The following is a 15,454-nucleotide window of genomic DNA, read 5'->3' as shown; positions in this document are numbered from 1 at the left end:
GTTCAGAAGTGAGTTTTAGTTTTTTAGTTTATTTATATTTATTAAACATGTTTAATAACAACGTTGCAATACACATAAGTTCCAATTAGATAACCAAACCACATAATTTATTTATTTTGTCCCTTGACACGATTTGGTTTGACCCGATGAAACCATTCCACCATTAGCTCGGTACGCTCAGTCACGTTACTGTGGATTACATTGATGTGTGTAGATAATGAGATAAGCTAAGCCTGAGATGTGTTTACTACTATGTGATCAAATCATGTTCTGAATGCGACTTTTTCAAAAAGAGGCTATGTATTAATTTGAACAAATTTCACACCCCTCTTCAACCACAATGGCTCTTTCCATCATGGACGCCATACGCTGACCGTAAATATCAATTCTCCTAAACATTCTTTGATATACATATGAGCTTTTCGTTAGTCACATTCAATTCTTATAATTTGTTCAACTTGATTTGACAATGTTTGTGTGCAAAACCGTGAAATCATAACCACCGATGTTTACGCGTGAGAGTCATTCGGGCAATTTGGGCCCAGCGAGCTCTGCTCAAGCAGGCCTGCGTGTACGTGTATGTGGGCGCGTGCGTGTGTGCGTGTGATGCGTGCGTATATCGACAGAGAGATGCAGACGACGTGAACCACAGCTGGACACCACTGTGCCTGCGGTTCATTTATCACTATAGCCCACACACTGTCGACCTTCTTGTATCAGTTCCTTTAGAAGCCGCCAGGTGTTCGCCACACAGCATCATGAGTGAGCTGAAGGACTGCCCCCCACTCAAATACTACGACTTCAAGCCCGTGGAGCACGTCAAAGTGTGTCCCCGCTACACTGCTGTGCTCGGCCGCTCAGAGGACGATGGCATCGGCATCGAGGAGCTGGACACCCTGCAGCTGGAGCTGGAGACGCTGCTGTCCTCAGCAAGTCGCCGCCTCCGAGCCCTGGAGGAGCAGAGACAGGTAGGAGGAAGTTGGGACACCCCTCATTATTACTTTCCGGTAAACTCCCGGCCTCAGGCCACATGCAGCGTTTAACCTCAGGCATCTGTAGGAAGTGAAACACCAAAGCCTCCAGTGAGCACAATGCAAGCTGACCACAAGGGCCCCGCAGACTCCTCCGGGCTTACAATGTGATGGCCCCCAGACCATTTTTTAAATGTTTAAAGCACAGGTTGACCACAAGGGCCCCTGCAGCTTGACGTGTAAGATGACTCCTGTGTAAGATGACTCCTGGGGCTGTAGGGACAACTTGGGCTCTCTCTTTCTGCTGTGTGTGTGTGTATGTATGTATGTATGTATGTATGTATGTATGTATGTATGTATGTATGTATGTGTGTGTATATATATATATATATATATATATATATATATATATATATATACTCACACAAATACAACTAATGGGTTTTTGATGAAATTGTTTACTAGAGCACAAAATGTTTCCTTCAGCTGAACCAAGATGCCGAAAAGAGAGCCCATATTTAAATGAAGTATTATATATCTACTATGAAAAATATTTTTTTTTCAATAAATTCAAGAAGCTTTTCAGGTCAATGAGTAATTGTTTTTGAATAATTGTGTGCTAATTATTGACAACCACCACCACCCATTCTCTGTGCGGCCTCTCAGATCCTCACAGACTGGCAGGACAAGAAGGGAGACAAGCGTTTCCTGAAGCTGGGAAAAGACCCAGACCCGGCTGCCTCATCTCGCCACAAACCAAAAAAGCAGAAGTTGGACGGCAAAGGCGGTCATGCAGCAGGTCCAGGTCCTGGCAGACCCAAATCCAAAAATCTGCAGGCTAAAGTCCAAGAGTATGAATTCACTGATGATCCGCAAGACATTCCCCGCACTCCTAAAAACGATGCCCCCAATAGGTCAGCAACAACCGCCATTCATAATATCGCTCAGTTCAAGTCATATGGGACTAATCTTACTAGTGAGGCTAGTTTCACACAAGTGTGCTGTCTTAAGATTGAAGGTAGTGTACGTTACAAGGTTGTTTGTGTTAATTAGTTATTATTATTTTTTTAGATTTTGGGCATCAGTGGAGCCGTATTGTGCCGACATCACAAACGAAGAGATACGATTGCTAGAAGAGCTCCTGAAACCCCCGGAGGATGAGGCTGAGTATTTCAAAGTACGACATAAAGACACGCACCTTTTTATTATTGTTGTGGTACCCCTAAATTTACTGGCGTCGTCGTCAAAACTGCGATTGTTTTTTATTGTGTAAAGCAGTTTGTGTTGAGCTTTGGTACTGTCTGTGTTAACTGTAGATTCCAGCTCTGGGGAAACACTACTCTCAGCGGTGGGCTCAGGAAGATCTGCTGGAGGAGCAGAGGGAAGGAGCACGAGCTAATGACAAGAAAAAGAGCCTCATGGGGGGGCCGCTGTCTGAGCTGGACGCAAAAGGTGAGGCGAGACTTGCGCCTGTGTGCCCTTGGGCATTACCACACTGCACGAGCATGTATCCACCTTTTTATAAACTCCTCTTCATGTTTATTTGCTGTAGATGTTGACTCCTTGTTGAAAAAGTCTGAGTCTCAACACGAATCTCCAGAAGACGGATGTTCCTTCGGTCCGCTCACTCAGCGTCTGCTCCAGGCCCTCGTAGAGGTCGGTATGCGGCGATCACGCGTATATGCACTGATAAAACTTACATTAATGCAGAATACAAATGACTGATGAGTGAGGCATGGCCTTTGAAATATTATTCATTCTTTCTTGACGTTATTTTTTTTGTTTTCTTCCAGGAAAACATTATATCCCCCATGGAGGATTCACCTGTACCGGACATTTCAGGGAAGGATGCTAATGATGGCGCTGGGACTTCTCCTAGAAGCCAAGGAAAAGCCTTCAGGTATTTGTCCAACACCTGATGAGTGCAGAAGCCCGAGACACCTGTTCAAGCTGTGTTCGACATCCAGTAAGAACCCCACCCAGAGATTATTGATTTCTTAATCTTATTCGGTCTGAAACAAATGGTTTGAAGCTTCATTTGTAACATTAAAATTCAACATTTGAATGCTGAACCTTTTTAAAGATTTTATTCTGTTTCAAACCCGTTTTTCTGCACACTTGCAGATAACTGTTTTTTGCTCCACTAATATTGTCAGTGTTCTACTATTTATAGAGTTATGTTCCAGTGGTGGCTGCATATAGTTGTGTGACCCAAACATCGCCTCCTTGAGCTTTGTAAATTCCAAAAGTCAAAATATTTTTAAAAAATATATATAAAAAAGGAGCATATCTATTCACAACATGTTTTTATCTAACAAAGTATTCAGCTTTAATCCATTTTTGTTAATGGGAAACTTATTTCTTAAAATTCAATGGAAGCTTCAAAATATAAATACATATTTTAAGGATGAGGATGAAAATTAACTATTTTAAATATTGTAGTCGACAAAAGCCTTTTATGAATGTTGTTTTAATATGTACATGACGATAAAAGTGTGTGTTTACATTACGAGAGCCGGCCGTATGAAAACACTGCTGAATCCTGGATTCACTGGTGAAACATTCAAAACAACAGAGGTTGTCTATTGGGTGTGAGTCTAGTCTCGTCAGTCCTCAACAGAGCTCTGAAATGGGTCGGCCAAATAAAGTTTATTTCAGGCATCAAATTGCCATTTTGAGCACTTCGCTCTGTGCCACATGTCTCATGGCTCCGGTCTTTCCTTCCCCTCTCTTCCCAGTGTTCCTCACACGCGTTCTCTAGAGGCCCGGATCAAAGAGGAGCTGGTCGCTCAGGGGCTGCTGGACTCGGAGGAGCGACCTGGACCAGGAGGAGACTCTGAGGATGAGATCCTGGCAGAGCTGCAGAAGAGGCAAGCGGAGCTCAAAGCCCTGAGTGGTCACAACCGAGCCCGAAAGCAGGAGCTACTCCGGTGAGGACGCGGGCCAACGATGAATCTATGCGCCGCAAAGTAGGCTGTGCTTCCACTACAGGGTGAGCCACGATCAGCTGTTGACTTCCAACCTTTTGTGTTTCTGCCGCCTCACAGGTTGGCAAAGGAGGAGATGCGCAAGCAGGAGCTGAGGCAGAGAGTCAGGGTGTCTGACAACGAGGTCATGGAGGGATTTCGGCGAATCATGGCAGCCAGGCAAAAGAAACGCACTCCAACCAAGAAGGAGAAGGACCAGGCCTGGAAAGCACTGAAGGAGAGGGAGAGCATCCTCAAGTTACTGGACGGGTAGAAGAAGAAACAGATTGTTTCGGGTGGTTCTCCAGAAATAAATGTTGGAAGAAGAATCTGTTTCCCGCAGATTGACACAAATCAAGAATTGCTGTGACAGCTGTTAGATGGTCAGTGAGCAGCTGTATTTATGAATTTATGATGATGTATGACACTGTTTATCGCAGGTCTGCGTGATTTGATTAGGGACATTTCTGTAGTCGTTTTAGTTTTTTCCGTCATGTACAGCAGAATGCTCGATTGTTCGGCAGCATTTCTTTTTCTTTCTTTCTTTGTCAGTTGAATTTTTCATGTTGCTTTTTCTTTACCATTGTAATGCTATGAAAACAATACACACAGATCAATCAGTACCACTTGTGGACAGTTTTTTTTGTTTCGTAAGTGTTTGAAATGCATCATTTTGAGGTGAGGCATCACTATAGCGTGCTGTGATTTTTTTCTTTAGTGCAGACGATGATTCCTCAAAGTCATCTGCTTAACCGAAGAGCTGAAGACAAACTGCTGCTGATTCAAACAATGATTAAACATCAGTGCATCAATACATATTTCTTGGGTTGCTATGTTTACATTCTTATTTTTGATCAATTTCCATAACTGTCACAGCACATATGGACAGAAAGTATATCGATGTTGTGCTACAATCTCAGTTTCAAACAACACATCCACCTTTTAGAACTGAGCAGCAGGAGATATTTGATCATTTTTGGAACGAGGAAAAATTGGTCATGCTCACAAAACGTAATTCAACAAAAACAAATGTCTGCATCAATGTTTTAATGACTCTTGTCTCTATGTTTGAGTTAAGTTTAAGCCTGAGGTTCAACTTGTTCCATTGTGTATTTGCTAGCTTTAGAATAATTAATATTGGTATTACAGTAATATTATTACACCAGTAGGAGGCGGCAACTGACATTTTTTGTCTTTTTTTTTTTTACTTTTTTAAATTCATGACTACTTAAAGTCACATATTGTGTAAATATGCAACATAGCACATCACTTTTCTCTCTATTTTACTCACATTTGGGTTTATTTACCTAAATGTTTTTCCATTTTTGAGTCAAGATGCTGATATATGAGCATTGCAAACGGGTCAAATGGTGTTTTTCCAATGGTTCTTTCAAAACGCTTCACATGAAGCGTTTCTCTTTGCAGAGTCACCACAAGATGGCAGTCATTGTCCATTACCTGAGCCTGGCATGAGCTCAACATAGCATGTGTCAGCATGGTGTGTGTCCAGTCTTCATCTGACTTTAAACCCACTAGAAATCAGGAAACTGTGTGTCACCCAAATCTGAACAGCATTTCTGCCCACGGCAACAAGTCACCTGTGGCCAGATCCTCTGTAAATGAATCATTAGCCCTTGCACCGCGTTGGTTGTTTGTTACCTAATGTACATGTTTATGTTTATATACACCTCACATACTTTGCATTTTTGTAATTGTGTATACACTGCCTGGACAAAAAAGTCGCCACCTGGATTAACTACTCCTGCCTACTGTACAAGTGGTCAGACTCTACCATCATCAATACAAGATCTTGGTGAGAAATTAATGCAACACTGGATGGAAATAAATCTTGTGACATTGCAGAAGCTTATTGAAACACTGCCACAGCGAAAGCGTGCCCTAATCAAAGCTAAAGGCGGTCCAACAAAATATTAGTGTGTGTGACCTTTTTTTTAGGTGGCGACTTTTTTTTTGGCCAGGCAGTGTATCATCACTGCTATTTTTATTTTGTGTCTGTAAGCTGCTAGTTCGACAACAAATGTTCCTTTTGGGGATGAATAAAGTATACATCCATCCATCTTAGTCGCTCCAAATCTCAATCATTGTTTTACTACGTATGTCCAATAATTATCATCAGGCTTTGGCAAGCGTGGAGAGAAAGAGTTCCACAGGATGTTTGTTAATAATCTTAAATATTATATTATATGCACATATACATATAATATACCTATTATTTTCCAGACATGTATACGCACACATGTATAGTGTTTATACAGCTCAACCATCTTTTCAGAACCTACTGGTTTGAGATAAGAGCTCATGCTCAGTGTCCTTGAGGCTGCAACAACGGCCCAATCCTCATGTGAAAAAAAAAAAAAATCCCTTTTAGCTCGGTGTCCTCTATGCAAATTAATAATGCCATCAGCCCGTGTGTATGAAAGCTTCTAATAACATACAGACCTATTGAATCCTCCTCACAGGTGAATGAGAGGCTGAACAAACAGCCGGCGGCCCTCCAGGCTGGGCGGACTGCGCAGGGCTTTTGTTAGACCGAAACTGAAGGGCAGGTGGGTTTTAGTGTGGTTACGTTGCTAAAACATGCTCACTAATGCCCGCCTGCTGTTTGCGCATCACGCTTTGAGCTGTCTTTTTAAAGGCTAGCTGGACTCCTTTTGACAACCCAGGTGGTGTGGCCCCCTCCCTCTCGAGGGACTTATGATGAGGCTCTAACTTCAGCCTCAGCTCCCCTCGGTGGTGAAGCTTTCTCTCGTCCCGCCATGTGAAATTCAGCTCCTTTGTGAGCTTCTTCACTCCTCTGTGTCATGGTTTGTGAACCCTTTATGGTTGTTTAAGTGCAGGGCTCTCCACTGGAGGACCTGGGTAAATATCTTGAACTTCAGCATTCTGGCACAAGGCGTGCAGCGGCTGCATGTCTGGAAGCTTTTCCTGCATCTCCTCAAACAATTACGAGAAGACAAATGGTGTGTAAATACAGTGCTATCATGCTGGCAGGCTTTGTCATTTGTTTACATAAGCACGTACACACACACACACACACACACTTATCTAGGATACTATCACGCCAGGACTCCTGTCAGTGAGGGCCTCTCTGTCCATTGGCTCTTTGTTTTGCCAACTTGTACGAACTTTGTCTCTTTTTCTTGGTCTCTCCTCCTACTCCACCTCCATCTCCTTGCGTTCCTGAGCATGCACGCACACACACACACACACACACACACACACACACACACACACACACGCACACACACACACACACACACACACACACACACACACACAGAAACGCATAGGAGTTAAGGGATTTAACATGACTGTTGATCCTTTGTTCCAATGCTATGTCAGCTTTTATGCTGGATTGAAACGGTGTGTGTGACAGAGACACAGACAGAGGTTGAGACAGCTGCTGAGGCTGACGGGTCCGCTGAGACGACCCCTCTGTCGAGCCAGGCCACGCCTCGGCTCTACTCCCGCACAGAGAACTATTGTCTTCAACGCCGCTTTCACTATTCTGATGTCATGGCGTGTCCTTCCCCAGAGGGCTGCTGTTGCTGCCATGGTCAAGCTTGACAGATCTTTTAGTCAGTGGTGCCAATGACTGCACGGATAAATGGTGAGATAGTTACAGACACAAAACACACTACCTTGGTCTGGTTTGAATCTGGTTTGCTTCTCATTTGCATGGCAGTTGATGCTTTTCTTGAGTGACTCCTGAATTTGGCAGCTAATATGCAAATCTTTTTGCCTCGTTCAGCACCACCTGCCTGGGATTTGCTCATCTGTGAGGCAAAGATAAAGATCTTTGGGTCTCCTTTCCAGCCTGCCACGTCTCCAGGGTAGTTTGTACAAGAAAGTCAGTTCATCAGTCACAGACAAGCTCTTCCACTACAATGTTCAAGGCAACAAACCCGGTCTGACAGTCTATGAGTTGCAAAGGCATTATAAGTCATGCTCGAGAAATGCTATTGCCAGTTGCAAGAGGATGAATCCCATAGATTTGATTGAATGTTCACATTTCATTTATTTTTTGTGGGGGACATCGCTGTTGGATGGTTTTGCCATGAAATGTAATGACGTTGACCAGGTCAGCGTTTTTTCTTTTCCTGTTCATCTTGAGTTTGGTAATCCCCTGACTTTTTCTCTCGCGCCATCATTATGTAAATATTTTTAATTTGTCTGATGCCAAAGGCAATACAAAACTCATGACGTACTCATCAGCCTCAGCTGCACTTTGTGTTTTGTGCTTATTAAATAACGTTTCACGCTGAATTAAATTACATATAATAATAGCTAAACCAAGATGGTGAGCATGGTTGAAGACACTCAGAAAAACACTCCGAGTTGTTGACGTAGTATAAACGGTGGGCAAGACCAGGTGTTAAGTTATTGTTAAGTTAATGTTTACATAGTTTATATCCTTGCGCCCGACCTTTATGTTTTTCCACCCGTCTCAGTGATTTTGTTGCCTGAACCAAATGTTAAATTGTTTTTGTGATGCCAACGTGTAATTGTACACATAAACTGTGTAACGTGCTGTTAAGAGGTCAAGGTCATTTCAAGTATTTCTGTTGGCTATAAAGTGATCACGTCGGCGTAATAAAAGTGCTGCTTTCCAGAGCTGCTCACATGGCTGGAGACTGTAGCCCTGTTGTCAAAGAAGGATGTAAGCAACATTGATACCAACTCAATAACATATGTTGAAATCAGGATTAGCGACTGAAGATGAGCTTGAGGTTCTGTTACGGTGCTTACTGTTAGGCCTGTTGCACAAGCGGCTCGAATTTGTCGTCCACCATTCTCAGCCCATGTCTACTCAGCGTTTTCTGAGTCTTTCCATTGTAAAGGCTCAAGTCATCCAAAGTGCGTCCGCCTGACGCAGCAAAGCCGATTTCTCTTTTTCACCTCTAGAGCAACGTCTCCTGAGGGCTGGCAAGGTGCCGTTAAGTGTTTAACTATGCTTTTTTGGGGGTATGATAAGAAAGAAAGACATAGGTGGATAAGAGAGCGCCGTGTCAGAGCACTGTTTGTCATTAGGCATTAAATTTGGACAGCAGAGGTCAAAGCTCTTGAGAAATATGCTTCTCTTTGGAGATAAGGCTGGAAAGCAGAGGTATGTAGAGCGGACCAATGAGAGGACTGTATGGATATATATGCTCATATTTCTGCCACTTCAGCTTCTCCCCATGGTGTGTACATTGGAGCAACGGGACTGGAAGAGACCCATCCAGTGGTTGTGCCTTCAGGGACTTCAGGGGGCCGGATGGATAACGTGCCCCTCTCCTGGGACTTCCTTCAGGCTGTGGGATGGTCGGGCTGAGAGAGGACATCGGCGGCACTGTGGATAATAGTCGGTGAAGTAGAGGAGAAGATGCAGTGAAAAGCACTTCGCTCACCACCCACCACTTCTCTGTCATCCTCCCTCCATCCTCTCCCCATCTCTCTTTCGTTTCCTCTGCTCTGTTATTATCACCCAGTCCAGATCATTATCAGGCTCACTCTCCCCTCGCTGTGACGGAGAGGAGGGCCTCCCGCCCACATGGCTTTGGTGAGAGATTTCCAACAGCGGCAGCACAGGAGGAGGGGGGAGAATAACGAAGACAAGAGGCCCAATAAAGTCCATCTAAATATAGAGGCAGCAGGCCCGTGTCCTTATAAAGAGCTGCTGTTGGATCCGGGTGTGCTATCCCCCCTCACTGTGTACCGAGACCTGATCACTCCCGCCAAGAAGGGGAACATGACTGTTGGTGCATGAAAACACGCACCCGCACACACGCACGAGAGAGAGAGAGAGAGAGAGAGAGAGAGAGAGAGAGAGAGAGAGAGAGAGAGAGAGAGAGAGAGAGAGAAAGAGAGAGAGAGAGAGAGAGAGAGAGAGAGAGAGAGAGAGAGAGAGAGAGAGAGAGAGAGGGAGAGAGGACAGGGGTTTTGGGAGTTTTTTCTTGACACCAGAGGGCAAATCATGTTTGGTGGAACATACTAAAATAGGAGAGGTTTGAAAAAAAAAAAAAGATGGGAGAAATGACTGATGGGGGAGGAGGCTCTCCTGGCCTGAGAGTTCAGGACAGTGGGAGATTAGGAAAGAAGATACAGATAAATTTATGTCCCGAAATATCTCCAAGGATGGATTATACAATATATCAACACAATCTCCAGCTCCAAGATGCCCATTTTTAGGCCTTTATTACTTTGATCCTACTTACCTCAAGTCATTATGACTTTCTTAAGAGAGTGCTGTCCTCTAAACTTGGCTTTGTTTTAATAAAATAGTTTAACATTGAAGGGAAATGGGCCTTGACAGGACATTTCTTTCGTGTTCAAGTATTGACAGAACAGGTTATAGTACAGTCAATGATTGTTTAATAAGCAAAAGCATACATGAAATTCATACCTACAAGGCCTTGGACTCAGCTCCCCTGTCTGTCTGTCACCTCACAGTCAGCACCCCTCAGGAAGAGAGAGCCCCGATCGTTGAGAGCAGGGCGTATTTATCTGACTCCAATGACCCTTCCTTCTTCCTTCTTTGTGCATACTTGTCTTTTCTAATACATAATATTGGATGAAGAGTCCATACGCATTTACATAAGTGGGTATGTTCTAAAATAGCAATGCGTGATAATCATTTACATAAATGAGTATATTCTAAAATGGTAATGCAGACTTCGTGAAATCCTACCTTCTGTTTGTGAGAATGTGTCACGACAAGATAATAAGTGTGCCTGTGAATAGAAGGAAACATGTATTTGGCTCTTGAGATCCTCACTCCTTCTCTTGGAGTGGTTCATATCAAGGTAATATATGTGTCTGTAGAGCAAAGGTGGTATCTCCGGCCTGTGTGAAGCCCCTCTACGTGCTGGTTTTCTCTAAGCATACGATAGCAGAAACAGAAACTCATCCTTCACTGCATGTTGGTCTGAAAAACTCATTGTACATCTCAAGTTCCTGAAATGTGTCTACCTTCAAGTAACAGTAACACCTTAGCGCTGCGCTTAGCAAATTGCAGAAGTATAAGCTTTGCAGGCATATAAACTTATCAATCATATAAACTTTGCAGAAGTATAAACTTGCAGAATCATGATGAACTTTTAAGAGCATGATGAACTTTTCTCCTCTGTTCTTGTGTACTTTTAACCCTGTAATGGAAGATGATTAAAACTCTTATTTCTCTTCAACATCTTTGGAAATATGCTTTATTTTTCGTGTTCATTTCGACAGTGGGGAGAGAAGATCAATATCTCTCATGTCTGTATGATATATATTAAGATGCAGCCAGTTAGCTTAGCTTAGCATCGGGACTAGAAACAGTTGGGAACAGCTGGTCTGTGTTTGTCAAAAGGTTACATATACACAAAATATATACCATTTTGTAGCATAATTATGGCTTTATTAGAGATGATAGAGATGTCATGAAAATAATGAATATAGTGTAGCAAGACAATGACATGCGGTTAACATGTATCTATTTGGTTTAGTCTGAAATAAAATCAAAGGGTAAAATCTCTCGCTTAGTGAAAGGAAAAGTACTTCCTATTATATAACTGGCACCATGGCTGAAAAGCCCCCATTGTTTGCAGTCACATCAAAATGAAGTCCGATATTAATGCTCGTAAAATAATTAAAGCTAACTCGAAGGTGCTAAACACTCTTTGCTTGTATCTGGTTTAACTTCACACAAACAACTACGACTACGCACCTTAAAAAAAGTACAAACAAGTCGCACACTGTTTTTATATTAAACGTGCTTCTGCTAGTTGCCCAGCAAAGTCTGGTACATTACAGTTACACCACAAAACCACAACTACCTTGTTCTTTGTTTTGGATAGTTTTTGTATAGTTAATCCAAAAGGAGCTAACGAGCTAAAGACGAACATGTTTATTCGTGAGCTTCAGGGGTTTTATGAGCTTTGGGCAGAACCAGACAAGCTGTTTCCACATGTCCTGTTTTTTGTGCTAAGCTAGGCTAACCAGTTGCTTTCTGTAGCCTTATATGGAAGAATAGAAATATGCATACCTTTTTTTTTAAGCCATCATTTTGAACCACTTAGTTTCTTTGACAATCCCGTCCGTTCCCTTTCCACAGTGTGTTTGCAGCTGAATGGAACGACTTTGCAAAAGAGAGATAGAGTTGGAGCTCCCTGTTCAAAAGAGAAGAAGACCTGATCAGTTGTAAATGATCAGGCTTCAGGCCGCAACATGAAGGTGACCTCCTCACTCAGGTCACTCCCCTCTTGACAAACTAACAAACCCGACAGCTGCGTCGTCAGTGTGAGTGTCTAATGTGATTTACTTCCACATCCTATCTTATCCAGCGATGACCTGTTCTTTTTTTTTTTGTGCTGTTGTCGTCTGTGAAATCGGCAGCTGCTGCTACACACCGGCCAACGCACCCCACACGTCGACATTTTCACCGGGGGGGCACAGAAGCAGGTCACTTGCGGTGCGCCCTTTGGCACAGAGACGCACACATCTTGTTTGCCACGCTCTGTGTGAAGCAAACAAGATCATTTTTACAGCTGTCCTTGTCTGCCAGCGGTGACAGCAGAAGTTCAGAAGTCAAACTGGAGAAAAGAGGTTCACTGTGTTTTTCACATCCTCTTTTACACCTGTTGCTTACTGTCCGCTGTGTTGTGTGTTTGTTGCCACACACTGAGGTCTGGACAGACACACACACACACACGCACACACACGCCCATAGCTGTCTGAGTTCAGACTGCGTTCCAAAGCACAGAAAGCATCACAAACACAAACAGAGTCCCTCACTGAACATTAGCACTTGTTACATAAGCGCTCCTCTTCCTCAGAGGAAGCTCCACAGCAGTCCGACAGAGTCAATGTCAAACCCTGAGACAAAATGGCTATAATTTGTGCGTGACCACTCAATTGCTATGTGGATCGATCTGTGTGTGTGTGTGTGTGTGTGTGTGTGCGTGTGTGTGCGTGTGTGTGTAACTGTGTCAGTTTGTGGTTGTGAAAGCCCCGCCGAGAGGGGAAACTCAGCTGTCAGTAGTTGTCAGGCCTCTACTTTTCTCTGTTTCTTTGCTGATCCTGCTAGAGCTACACACACACACACACACACACACACACACACACACACACACACACACACACACACACTGGCAACCTCCAACCCCACCCCCCTTCTTGCTTTTCTTGTGCCCCAACAGCGGCTGGCTGGGTTTGAGGTCGAGGTGGAGGCGCTGGTTTGTACAAGCATGTTGGCCAGAGATAAGGAAACGTGTCACAGGACCAACAAAACTCCCTCTTAAATGAACATCTTTACGAACATGCACACACACGCACGCACGCACGCACACACACACACACGCACACACACATACACAGCAAACATGTGTATATTATAAATAAATATTTCTGCCAAAGGTCAAGGCATTTATTTTGTGATATTATAAACATGGCTTTGACCTCGCTTTACCCTTTGATTTTGCACTTTTCAGCTCCTCACCACCTCTCATGGCTTCTTGGACTCACCCTGTCAGCCCGTTTCAGGCGTCACTCGCGCTACGTCAGCTGCTCACGTGCGGAATGACAGGGAAACAAACACAAACTCGCAGCAGCCCGGCTCCACACGTTCGTTGGTGGGAGGACTGTTACCTGCGCGTGCATACCGACACTGCCCGACTGGTGTGGTGTGAAATGGACATGAGAGGGTGTGTGTGGCGGGGAAAGCATCTGCGGCGCCTCAGCTCTGCTTTTCATTGGATAGGGGGCTGTTGGTGATGGGAGAGGAGGGGGGGGGGGGGGTTGTGATTACAGCAAGGATCTGATGTCCCTCCCCAGATCACATTACAGAGACTACTCCAGCTACTACTGGGCTAACACACACACACACACACACACACACACACACACACACACACACACACTATATCCCATACTATATCCGCAACCTGTTCCAGCTGTCGTGTTTTTTTTTATCCGTCTGGCCAAGTAATTAACTGCTCTTCACTCCCATTAACTCTGATGAAACCTCCTCCGGCTCGCCTCATTATCAGCAGCCCCAGCAGAAGTGCCAAAGGAGCAAGAGTTTGGCGAGTGGTGTGAAGGGTCATCAGAGCAGCTGATAGGAAACCTGTTGTTGGATAAGCACTTGTTTCTGCCAGAGCCCTGAAAACTCACACTGATCCACAAATATCTCATTCTGTATCACCCCCAGACTCCACAGCCCTGGTTGTAACCTTTTCTAGTCACGTTCAAGTAACATTTTCATTGACCGACAAAACGTATGACTGAAGACGAATGTGTATTGTTTCCGAAAGGTGATTGTAAAGTAAGTGCCAGAGCATTCTTTAAAGTTAAAGGGACACTATATAACTTTTGAAAGAAGAAATGCGCTACTAAAACCGAACAAATGTATTCTTAAGAAACAAACTGCACCCCTGCTCTAATCTGAATACTCAGGAGTTGTGTTAAGTCTATGGTTGCTCTGTTATGACCAGTAGCTTAACGTTGGCTCATTTAATGTATCTGCTGTGATGGTACGTTTAAGCAGTTAGCCTCAAACTGAAGCTGTTCAGGAAAACTCACCCTGGTTGTTTTTCCTCCTGCATCCCTGACTCGGCCTCGGCGGGGACAAAGGGACATGTTTATGTAGAAGCGAGGAGTTTATTGGTTTAAGACTCTGCTGTGTGCCAGTTTTACCGGCTGAACCAGCTGAATCTTTTACGCTGTTGAATGATCAGGTTACTCGGCTTGTTTGAGGTTATTGGCAATAGCTTTTCACCCAGTTAACCTGCTTTTAGTCGGTATGTCTCTTCCTCCTCCAAACCTTTGTCAGGAGCATAGGAGTTGCAGTTTGAAGTGTTCTCCTCCTCCTCCTCCTCCACTAATTGCATTTTGAGTAAATCTTAACGCTGCACACAACACTGTACAGGTATCCCAACCGAGTGGAAATTCTTCATTTATGAGGTAGTCTCACTGTTTCTTTCCAGTAAGCTTGGCTGGTCATGAATAAACAGCATTAATACACCAAGTGAAAACTAATTGTTATGCGGCAGTGATTTTTTTCTTCTTCACGATACTATCCTGTACATCACTCTGTTCAAACCTACAGACTGTCTCTACTCCTCGTTGAAACTGGGTTTTCTAGACTGGACCAGGTTATCTGAATGGGTTATCGGCGAAAGGGGGGTGGCATTTGATGGGTTTCTGGGGTCTGGTCCTTTCCTCTAAGAGCCTGGGTAAATATAGCCTGTATCAGAGGCCTATCTGAAGCCACAGCAGCAACACTCAGCAGGCCCAGACAAACCCATGTGGGACTGGTCTATGTCACGACTCCCAGACGCAGGAGGCTCTAGAGGCCTGGAGGGTGTAACATTTGCCAGTTGGTCTTAAGGGTCATTTATACTCGGGCTTTAAGCAGAGGCGCAAGCACGCAAGACACGCAAGGGCCCCTTGCATAGTCCGGTTTCATAGCATAATACCGCTGTTTTTAAAAGCCATAGCAGAAACACGAACAATGGATCCCGTTGAAGAACCTTTGGC

The 15,454-nt window shown here is 44.0% G+C and overlaps 1 protein-coding gene across 2 annotated transcripts; it reads left to right on the top strand.

The window, feature by feature from the left end:
- Nucleotides 1–219: 219 nt before the first annotated feature.
- Nucleotides 220–4,560, top strand: tada3l (transcriptional adaptor 3 (NGG1 homolog, yeast)-like). 2 transcript variants are annotated; one of them, XM_068593419.1, is made up of 9 exons: nucleotides 220–375; nucleotides 721–968; nucleotides 1,638–1,885; nucleotides 2,043–2,148; nucleotides 2,288–2,423; nucleotides 2,524–2,627; nucleotides 2,765–2,871; nucleotides 3,710–3,901; nucleotides 4,019–4,560. In XM_068593419.1, the coding sequence occupies exons 2-9, from the start codon at nucleotides 759–761 to the stop codon at nucleotides 4,209–4,211; spliced, it is 1,296 nt and encodes a 431-aa protein (XP_068449520.1). In that variant the 5' UTR covers nucleotides 220–375; nucleotides 721–758; the 3' UTR covers nucleotides 4,212–4,560. The 2 variants fall into 2 exon arrangements, with proteins under 2 accessions (XP_068449520.1, XP_068449521.1); XM_068593420.1 differs by lacking the exon at nucleotides 220–375 and having other exon boundaries at nucleotides 517–968.
- The last annotated feature ends 10,894 nt before the right edge of the window (nucleotides 4,561–15,454 follow it).

This window comes from Clinocottus analis, unplaced genomic scaffold (assembly GCF_023055335.1).
Source record: "Clinocottus analis isolate CAN_PGR_092001 unplaced genomic scaffold, fCliAna1.0.p SCAF_3, whole genome shotgun sequence".
NCBI classification, from domain to species: Eukaryota; Metazoa; Chordata; class Actinopteri; order Perciformes; family Cottidae; genus Clinocottus; species Clinocottus analis.
Note: the sequence above shows the minus strand (reverse complement) of the source record. Positions and strands in the feature narration are given on the sequence as shown.